The sequence below is a fragment of the Nelumbo lutea genome, chromosome 1, assembly GCF_056320005.1.
Source record: "Nelumbo lutea isolate HS-2025 chromosome 1, American lotus-T2T, whole genome shotgun sequence".
Taxonomy (NCBI): Eukaryota; Viridiplantae; Streptophyta; class Magnoliopsida; order Proteales; family Nelumbonaceae; genus Nelumbo; species Nelumbo lutea.
Window position 1 is genome coordinate 69,644,711 of NC_142684.1, and position 10,157 is coordinate 69,654,867.

A 10,157-nucleotide genomic window follows, 5' to 3' on the forward strand; every position below is an offset into this window, starting at 1 on the left:
GTAAACGTGTGCAGCCACAAGTCACAAATAGAGACATGGCCAACAGAACAAGTGGCAATAGTAGGTGACGACTGGGTCCTTCACCATTCCCATGCATACACTGCATTCGAACAAGTGGCCAACAGAAAATGGCCAACACTGCAACTGGTTGCAGCAGCGGAAATGTGAGAGAAAGGGAAAAAGGGGAAGAACAAGAAACCGAAGAAGATGAGTGATTAGAGAAGAGGAAGAGATCGGATTTAGAGGTGTGCCTCCGCTGCCTCTCCTTCTCGGTTCCAACGGGGAAGAAGATGAACAGTATTCAAGAAAGGGTAAAATATGCATTTTAAAAAATGATAATGTATTTAAGGGAAGGCAGGCATTTTGTTAATTTTATAAAAAATAGAGGAGAGGTTTTTGATAAATTGATATGATTGCTAGAAACTTCAATGGAGGTTTATGTATTTGACCCTAAGATTTTAGATAAGGGTGTTAATGGTCTAGTTTTGGATTAGACCCCATCCAGTCCAAAATCAACTTGGACAGATTGGATGGACCAACAAGGCACATTAGATTGGATCAATCCGGTCTAAAATATTTATTAGATTGGATTGGACCTGATCCATCCGTAATAAATTTATATTGGATTGGGTTGGATTAAGCCAATATCTAGTCCATTAATATAAGATAAGAACATATATGTCAATGAACCGGATTTGGGTTGAAACCAATCTAAATCAAAATAAATTTGAATAGATTAGATGGTCCAGACATTGAATTAGACAGGTCCAAATTAGTTCAAAACATTCATTGGATTGGATTGGATTGGACCTGATCCATTTATAATGAACTCACATCAGACTGGATCAGATTGGACCAAATCCAGTCCGATTGGCACCCATAGTTTTAGATATGCTATGCATGAATCTCAAACCTGCATCCCTCTCTATCTCACAACCGAAGTTTAAAGAAAACGAGAACATGTACCTAGAACGAATGATAACTATGACTGCAATGAGAAACGAGTTTTCATTCAACACTGATCATATAAACAAAAGGATGGGATCTCCATATCAAATTTCCATTCAGTATTGATTCTTGCACATGGACAAAATGGTCTTTCCAAATGAAAGTGGAAAGAAAGAAAATGATAAGAAGCTGTTGGGGTCGGTTGATCCGACCTGGTTCTTCTACAGCAGAAACTCGCCTTGCCTAACCCTTCGCGTGGGAACCAGGCTTTGCCCTAGTTTTGACTCGAGAGAGGCCAATACTTCTTCAGCAGGATGGGGTAGTGTTTTTCAACCCTCTTTAACTCTTCTTTCACCTACCTCTTTTAATGATCTTAATTGTAGGCAGTCGTCCCAATCGATTTAAGTATATTCAAGGATCTCATAGAAAAAAATCTGTTTTCGAGTATTTATGATCATTATGGATTCTAAACCAAAACCCCCTCTTAAGTAAGGACTTTGAATTTGCTCGCCAAAATGACTGGGTATCCATTATAGCATTTTAATTGAAATTTGCTCAACATTGTTGCCAAAATTGGAGGATCAATCAATACCCAACTGAGAATTTAGAGAAGATGGTTGGAGGGAGAAAGAAACAGGGTTTTGGGTGAAAAATCCCAACAAGGAAGACAATTCATTTTTTCTTTAAACATAGATATTGCAATCTTGTTTGTTTAATTTTTTTATTAATTACAAAGAAAAAGGAAAAAAAAAAAAGGTAAAGTTATAAGTTATAGCAAGAAAAAGAGTTTCAGCCCTTAACCATTTAAATTAAGCTTTTAGATGATGTGGCATGATATGAATGGAAAGATTAAAAATGATCCTTTTCTTGGTGAGATGGGATGGGCTCTCCATCTCCACAAAGCGTGCCCTACAGCCCATCCCCACACTTCCACAGGGGAAGTTCACCATGCACAAGGGGATGGGGTGTGGGGCACGGGGCACCTGTCGGGCATGCTCTGTATGTAGACTATCCAAGCTCTTTTTTGGTATAAAAATGGTCCTTTTTCGGTGCATATGCATTAAATTTTTGCTCTCGTCAATTTATTAGCTTAGGGATTGTTTGGTTATAGCTTAAATTGCTGAATTTAATGATTAATTTCTTTGTCTTTAAATAATAAAATATTGAAAGATATAGTAATCTATCACACTTCAACTTCAACTACTGAGGAGCATAGAACCTCTTTAACAACCTATTAACTAAAAGACAAAACGATAGGTTGCATTTGGAAATAATGTAAATAGAGTGTAAATCCCGGTTCAGGGTTAAATTTGCACTCTACTTCACTTTTGCCTATGTTTGGCAATATTATATTTATGCATTGATAAATGACAGAAAATACATTTTCCAATGCATATTTACATTGATAATAAGATGTATAAGAACATCAATAAAAATAAGCAAATTTGTATTCAAGTGGGTTTTTTATCAAAAAAAGCATATATATTATTGGAATTCGTGTTTGCATCCATTACAACTAAAAGTCTCTTTGGTGAAAAGATAAATTTGTCAGTGCAAAACTAACACAACTTTACAATTTATATGAACCATTTTATACTCTACATATTTGCATTTACACTTATTTGCATCGTTTCTAAATGCAGCCATAATAGTAGGGGAGAGCATGGGTTGGTTTTGTAGGGGCTGTTTCCAGGTTTTTGAAACCAAAGGTTTTCCAAAGTCAATTCTAAAGTCTACCTATGAAACTATTCTTAATAATAATAATAATAATATGATGTTTTTATATGTTTTATTTTTTAAAGCTTTACCTTGGGTAACAATCTATCATAAGCATTCTACATTTCAAATCCATATAGTCATTTAATCTCAAAAAAAATAAAAAATCCATAAACAATCCAAATAATACCACATAATCATTACTAGTCTATAATCCAAGTTCACACATTCCACAATTTAGTTAAATACAATCTTAATACAAATCTTTATACATTCAACAATTTAGTTAAATGTAATCTTGATCGAATAGAATACAACTTCACACACATTCCACCAAGATCGGTTCCACGCCAAAGCCAATAAAGGCCAATTTGACTAGGGTAAACCAAAACTTGGAACCGGCCTAGGTGAGGGTCAGGTCAGCTCCCGGAATTTAGAACCGAATTCTACCTGATAACTGATTATACAATGCCAATTAGAAAATCTTTTTAATCAATCAGTTCGGCTATTACCAGCCTCAAAATATGGTTAAATAATATAGGAGTCTTGCAAGATAAGATAATAACAATTCTAGATAAGCCTTTTGAAAAATGGCTTTCAGAAATTATCAAGTTCAAGGTGAACAAAAGATGTTGATTATTATTAATTAGCTAGAACACACCGCAATTGGCCGGAAAGACAAGTATACTTGCTTTATTTAAATTAAAATCATATTAGGTTAAGGTTTCTCTTTTCAAAAAAAAAGAAAAAAGCTATTTCCCAGACATGAGCCAATCAAGAGCTAAAAGTAAAGATATATAAGACGGTATTCCCTCTAGGCTTAAGCTATTAACAAGCCTAGCATATTCAATGTTGTCTTCTTCTTTTCTGCATGCATTAATAATAATAATAATAATAATAATAATAATAATAATAATATACAGCTGTTAGTAAATGGTAAAGATTACGTAATTCCTTAAAGCCTGACCCATTCCATTCATCATCTTTTACAATCTCTCCTTCCCTGTCTGGCTGTACATTCAACTTTATAGATCCTTATCTTGTCAATGGTGCATATATTTGTCTAGGAAATCTCTTCCTTATGTCTTCACATGTGCTCTGTGCTTGCTTTTTACAAAGTCTTCATTTTCATATACAGGATTTGACATCCAAACTCGATCATTTTCATTCACTCAACTTCATCATGGCCTTGGCCTCCTCATCCACTATATCCCGCTCTGAACTCCACACCACAACGCACTTCACCACCCCAATCATCCGTGGAGAAAGAGATGCAGCACAGTACTACTGTAACCCTTCTCTATACCTAAAACCCACAAACAGACCACTGGTCCAAGCAGTTCGTACTTCTTTTAATTTTCACTCTCCTGTGCCAAACCAGAATTTGATGCAGCGGAGCTTATCTTCCAATCAGAATGCAAGCTTTTCGTTAATGCCGTGTGGTGGTACCAAAATCTCGGCATCCGGGGAAGGAGGAGACAGAATTGCGCTAGAAACAGTACTCAAGCTTTACAACGCCATTAAACAGAGAAATCTTCGCGAATTATCCGAAGTAATCGCAGATGAATGCAGATGTATCTGTAACTTCGTCTCTCTTTTTCGTCCTTTCCTTGGGAAGAAGGTACATTTATATAGAATATATCTAACTTTATTACAAAGAGGTTCTTCTGCTACGACATTAATTGTTGATAGAAAGAAAAGAAAAACTGAATTCATCGAAGTTCCCTATAAATCATCATAATAGATTAATTATCTTTCAGAAATTCATTCCCGCATTATGTTTGGTTTCTACCTAATTATATATGATCACCCTAATGTATCTATTTGCTTGCAGCAAGTAATGGAGTTCTTTTCTTACCTAATACGGTCTATGGATAAGAACATAGAAATTATAGTACAACCCACATTGCATTATGGAATGGATGTTGGTGTCTCATGGACACTGAGTATGCTCCTCCTTGCTTTGAATTAATTTCCACATTCTAAGTGTCTCGAGTTTTTTCTTGGAATTACTTAATTTGATGATTGATTTTCAGATTGGAGCACGAATCATGTGCCTTTGGGATCTGGTTTCAGCTTCCATACGTGCCATGTCTACCATGGGAAGGTGATGATAAGGTGATCAGGAAATTTTCAAAACCAGAAGAACTACTAACCCCTCCCTGCAACTCATTCAAAAAGAAGGGAAAAAAAGGGAAGAGAGAGAATGAAAGAGACAAAATGACAAGTGTTGCTTCTGAACTAGTACAGATTAATTGTGTTTGAATCCTGCAGGAACATTGAGATGTTTATGGAACCGCTCCTCCATATTGAGCCCCTGAGACTGGTATTCTACACTTGAAGCTACTACTTTTATATATATATATATATATATATATATATATATATATATATATATATATATATATTTATTTATTTATTTATTTAATTCAAAGCTTATGAATGCTAATGGCGATCATTTAGTCTTGCAGAAAATTATGGCGCGTGTGATGTTGGTTTTGGATAAAATTGGTTCCTTCACTGTAACCAAAGAGAGACAACAGAGAGTAATTTACTTTTTTCTCACTTTAGTCATCGTTGTAGCTGTACTGTTCTTGTTGAAGCGATCTTTCTTTTGAGCCATATGTGGTCCACTGTACCACCTGCCTTCTGATCAGTTTACGTACATTCATTCATTAAAGGAGCTGAGTCACTGTTACAACTAAAAAGAAGGAGGAGACAGTTCACACGCACACATACACATAAAAATAAAACTAATCCATCAAACAATAACATGAAAACCAGACTGTTTAATTAAATTGAGGACAAACAACCTCTAAATAGTACTACATAATAAACTGGATCGCTTCTGTGATGGTTTTCGATTGAAAATTGAAGCGAAAACGCCTCTAAATTCGACCACACAGGAATCCATAGACACTAGAAACCAAGATGACACTATCTAACTGCTAAGTAGACATAAAAACAACTTCTTGCGAGTAGTATAACCAAACGCCACCAGCCTCCGCAACCTGCAAAATCAACGGAAAAAGGGTTAGCAGAAAAGATGGGTAAAGCCATTATGCACTGCTACTGCAACATGAATTAGTTGCAGAGGTTGAAAGAGGTAAACAAGGGATAAACCAAGCTGGTTACAGAGATTTTTTTTCCTTTTTTTTTCTGTGTCGGAAAGGTGGTTCTAAAGCTTAGACTCACCCCTCTCTAGCATGTCGGTGGCTGACCCAGATTGCATCTCTTAGGCAATGACATGGCCAGAGCGGGATCAATGCCAAAGTTGGGGAGAATAGACTTGTAGCTGCACAGGCAGTGCAGGTCGGCTGTGCGCATGATGTTGCAGCACTCGCTGGTGGGTGCCGACGGAGATGGGCCTCGGATGGCCGGCAGACATTGAGCGAGCTGAGACGAGTCCATGTTGCATATAGTCATGGCCTTGGCTCCATCCATTGCCATGACCACCATCACCACCATTCCTAGCACCAAAGCAACTCTGATGGTCTTAGCCATGTCTATCTTGTTCTTGTTTCTGACGTTCTGCAGCACTACAAAACTCTTGTGAAACTGATGTCTGTGGTAAGCTCCCTGGACCAATTTATAGGGAGAGTCGAGGGAGTTATCTGGAAATAGAAATTTCAGGTTTGGGCTTGTCTCTCGTTTTGTGATTGAACCGCTGGACGGTGAGGACTGAGAAACACGACCCACGAGAGAATCCGTTTCAGGGTTTTGGCTTTTGGGAAAATAACCAGATGAGTCTGAGGATTGGGCCCGGGTGAAGGTTGTCGTGTCTTTCCTTTGTATATGCCATGGCCGACATAGTAGTTGAAATTGAATGGACCACAACCATAAGGATCCAAGGGTCGTGATTGATTCAAAAGTATAGGGAAGGTGGCAGATGTCTTTTGTCATTTTCTTCCAGCAAGAGAGAAGTGAGAAGTCCGTTGTTACTCTTAAGACTGGACGGTTCACTGAATGAAGTTCAGAGCTTGAAAACCCTGAACTGTTAAATCGATTTGGGAAGTGCAGTGTATTGGTAAGTGGAAGAGATTCAAACGGGCATTGGGCTCTGCAATTTGCAGTGAACCAGGGATTCTTTTTCCTTTCTCCAGGCCAGAATGCCAGATGTTGAAATATCCAATCGGGATTTGAAGGGAATTTTCTCGAAGGGATAACCAGAACATTTTTTACATGTTGGTGAAGTATCAGAGTGCAATTGTGAAATTGGGAGAAAGTAGTTCGTTACATAGAGAAACGGAAGCATGAGAAGGACAACTCGTGGACGACCAATCGAGGATAACTGCATTTTAACATTGATGAAGGAATAAGGATCGTTGATTGCACCCGTGCAATTGCGACTAAGGGTGTCAATGGACCGGTTTTGGATTGGACCTGTACAGTCCAAAATTAAGTTGTACAGATTGGATATATTAACAAGACATATTGGATTGGATCAAGTTAATGGCTGGTCCTTCTGTAAATTTATATTAACAAGGTGTCAATGGACCGGTTTATTAGATTGGATTGGACTTGGTCCTTCTGGAAATTTATGCTAGATTGGGTTGGATTAAGTTAATGTCTGGTCCATTGATATAAGATAAGAATATAGGTGTCAATGGACTGGGTTTGAGTTGAAATCAATCTAAATCAAAATGAATTTGAACAGATTAGATGGTACAGATGTTGAATTGAATCGGTCCAAAATGATCCAAAATATTCGTTAGATTGAATTGGACCTGATCCGCTTATAATGGACTGACATTGGACTGGATTGGATTGGACCAAATCCAGTCCAATTGGCACCCCTAATTGCAAGAATGTAAATGTGCAGCAGGTGCAAGAGCGAGAAGGAAAATACATATATAGTACTCTTTTTGGTTGTGGTTCTTTTTTTTTTTTTTTATTGCCAAATGGAACCACCAAAAGACAATTTCAGACCTTATATAGTTTTGTCATGTTGTTAACTAGATCGGGTATCTCAGAATAATTTGTTTCCAGGAAATTTATGGGAAATAATTACGAAATATTTATTAAGGGTCATTTACTAGAACATCCCTTATAGTTTCACATATTTATGTAAACATAATCTATAATTTTCATTTCACTAAAACACTCCTTATAGTTTGTAACCTATTTATTTAATCGACCTTTCACTAAGAAGTGTTTGTTTTGCCATCTAAAAATAGTAATATGATCACCTAAATTGAGTGAAAAATGTTTAAAGGCATTATTAGCATGGGCTGTGATTGTTTATTCCAAAATTTATCCCTAATATTTTTTTCATATGGAAAACAAAATTAACTAAATAGAGTGGTTGTGTGTGTCTTATTAAAGGCAAAAATAGTATTTTTATTTTTATTTTTTAGAAAAATTCCTCATCAATAGTACCTTATACTTTAGGGGTTGTGTCAAGTCAATTCCCGAACTTCAAAATGTGTAAATTGTGTCTAGGTCCCTATCCGTTAATAGATTAACAAACAAGTGAATGATAGAAATACCCATCATGTGTCATCTTATTTTATTTATTTGCCATTTCCACATAAACCAATTCAAGAGCCAAGCATAGCGCTTCAGATGTGGTGACTATGGTGGAGAACTCAACAAGTTGTTTTGTGGATGATGAAAATACGTGAACCTTCACTCCCAATTTCTCAACTGAGTTTACCAAGTCCTCATATTTCTTCCTCATCTCCACATTACAACTTCTGAAAAGCTTGTTAGTGATTAGTGAGGTTTGGATAGCCATCAGCTTGTGTGCAATTCCAACATGCTTGGTCCCGTAACAGACCTTAACACTTAAACAAGATGGGTAAAATGGTTAGAAAAATACCATTAAGGGTAATTTTTCCATTTTGAAATTATTTAATGTGCACTTGATGTCATGTGACAGTGTTGACTAATGGTCAACTAACAATAGACTTATTAGACACAATTTGAAAGTTTAGGATACTAAAAAGACATATTTTGAAGTTTGGGGATTGACTTGACACAACCCCCAAGGTATAAAGTACTGATAAGGAATTTTTCCTTATTTTTTTATTAAATTTATTCAAATAGACATTAGGGTCAAAACTATCATTTTTCATTCTCATTTAATGAAATGTCTATTAAGTAATTTGATTACAAACTATATGATAGATTTTAGTAAATCAATGAAACTATAAGGAGTATTTTAGTAGATGACTCTTTATACTCGTGTAAGGGCAAATGTTATGCACCTATGCAAGAGAAGAGGGTAATGATTTAAGTTCATGTGTATAATCAAATTCAACTTTTATGACTTGCACTAAATTCAAGACAAATTATATGCTTTATAGTAGTATAGATAAGGGAGATACAAATCAAAACCATTCACGAGAAGAGAAAAAGAAACAATAGAAAATAATTGATTGGTGATTGAAATATAATAGTTGCATATTGGGTCTTCTATATTTTGGTGAATCTAATGTTTTCAAATTAATTACAGATTTTTTTATTAATAATTGATAAATTAACATGATATTATGATAATATATTAATAGCTTTATATATAATAATATATTGTAAAATCTCTCTCTATCTATCTATCTATCTATCTAATGTTTTCAAATTAATTACAGATTTTTTTATTAACAATTGATAAATTAACATGATATTATGATAATATATTAATAGCTTTATATATAATAATATATTGTAAAATCTCTCTCTCTCTATCTATCTATCTATCTAATGTTTTCAAATTAATTACAGATTTTTTTATTAACAATTGATAAATTAACATGATATTATGATAATATATTAATAGCTTTATATATAATAATATATTGTAAAATCTCTCTCTCTCTCTATCTATCTATCTATCTGAGATCTATAAACATTCAAAATGTCAAAAAACCCCTCTATACATCAATGCCCGCTCGTGAATTGGTATCAATTCTGAGCTACCACCCATTCCAACTGTAATTTGGGTTTAAAGATTCTAACCCTGGGCTGAACCGTCATTCTCCCTTTTTTTATAGGATTAAAGTATACATTTTTTATGTATTTTTTTTTCTAGTAACTCATTTCCTATGTGTCTATATCTTAATTATTTCAACCTTACATTTAATTTTATTGTGTTATTAATAGATATCAGAAATTTATTAGAATACCGTTGAAGTATCCAAACCATATATCGTCCATGTCCTTCCACCACAATATTTTCAAAATCGGACCAGATCAAATGGTCAGACCGGAAAAATCAGAAACCGATTATCTGACCAATTCTGTTTTACCCCATAACCATCTTTTAACCAAAAACCATTGATTTGATCAGCAAATCGCTCACTCAGGCATTTGAACCATTCAACAATTTTTGGCCTTTTTTTTATCAGAGCGGGCCATCCATTCAGTTCAAAACCCTGAACGGTTCGTTTTGTTTTTAAAAACCTTGTTCCACCGTATCCAAAACGTATCAAGATATCTATCTATTTTCCAAGCTTACGAGTACGATATGATATACCGATAATATTAAACATTGA

The 10,157-nt window shown here is 35.2% G+C and overlaps 1 protein-coding gene across 2 annotated transcripts; it reads left to right on the forward strand.

Moving 5' to 3' along the window:
• Positions 1-3,709: 3,709 nt before the first annotated feature.
• On the forward strand, positions 3,710-5,286 carry LOC148875157 (uncharacterized). 2 transcript variants are annotated; one of them, XM_088966144.1, is made up of 5 exons: positions 3,710-4,285; positions 4,499-4,610; positions 4,701-4,782; positions 4,939-4,990; positions 5,128-5,286. In XM_088966144.1, the coding sequence occupies exons 1-5, from the start codon at positions 3,746-3,748 to the stop codon at positions 5,152-5,154; spliced, it is 813 nt and encodes a 270-aa protein (XP_088822270.1). In that variant the 5' UTR covers positions 3,710-3,745; the 3' UTR covers positions 5,155-5,286. The 2 variants fall into 2 exon arrangements, with proteins under 2 accessions (XP_088822270.1, XP_088822269.1); XM_088966143.1 differs by having other exon boundaries at positions 5,136-5,286.
• The last annotated feature ends 4,871 nt before the right edge of the window (positions 5,287-10,157 follow it).

Coding starts and splice junctions, on each gene's coding strand:
- LOC148875157 (XM_088966143.1), top strand. CDS start 3,746: ATGTCTTCACATGTGCTCTGTGCTTGCTTTTTACAAAGTCTTCATTTT. Junction 4,286..4,498: donor GTCCTTTCCTTGGGAAGAAG/GTACATTTATAT, acceptor ATTTGCTTGCAG/CAAGTAATGGAGTTCTTTTC. Junction 4,611..4,700: donor TGGTGTCTCATGGACACTGA/GTATGCTCCTCC, acceptor ATTGATTTTCAG/ATTGGAGCACGAATCATGTG.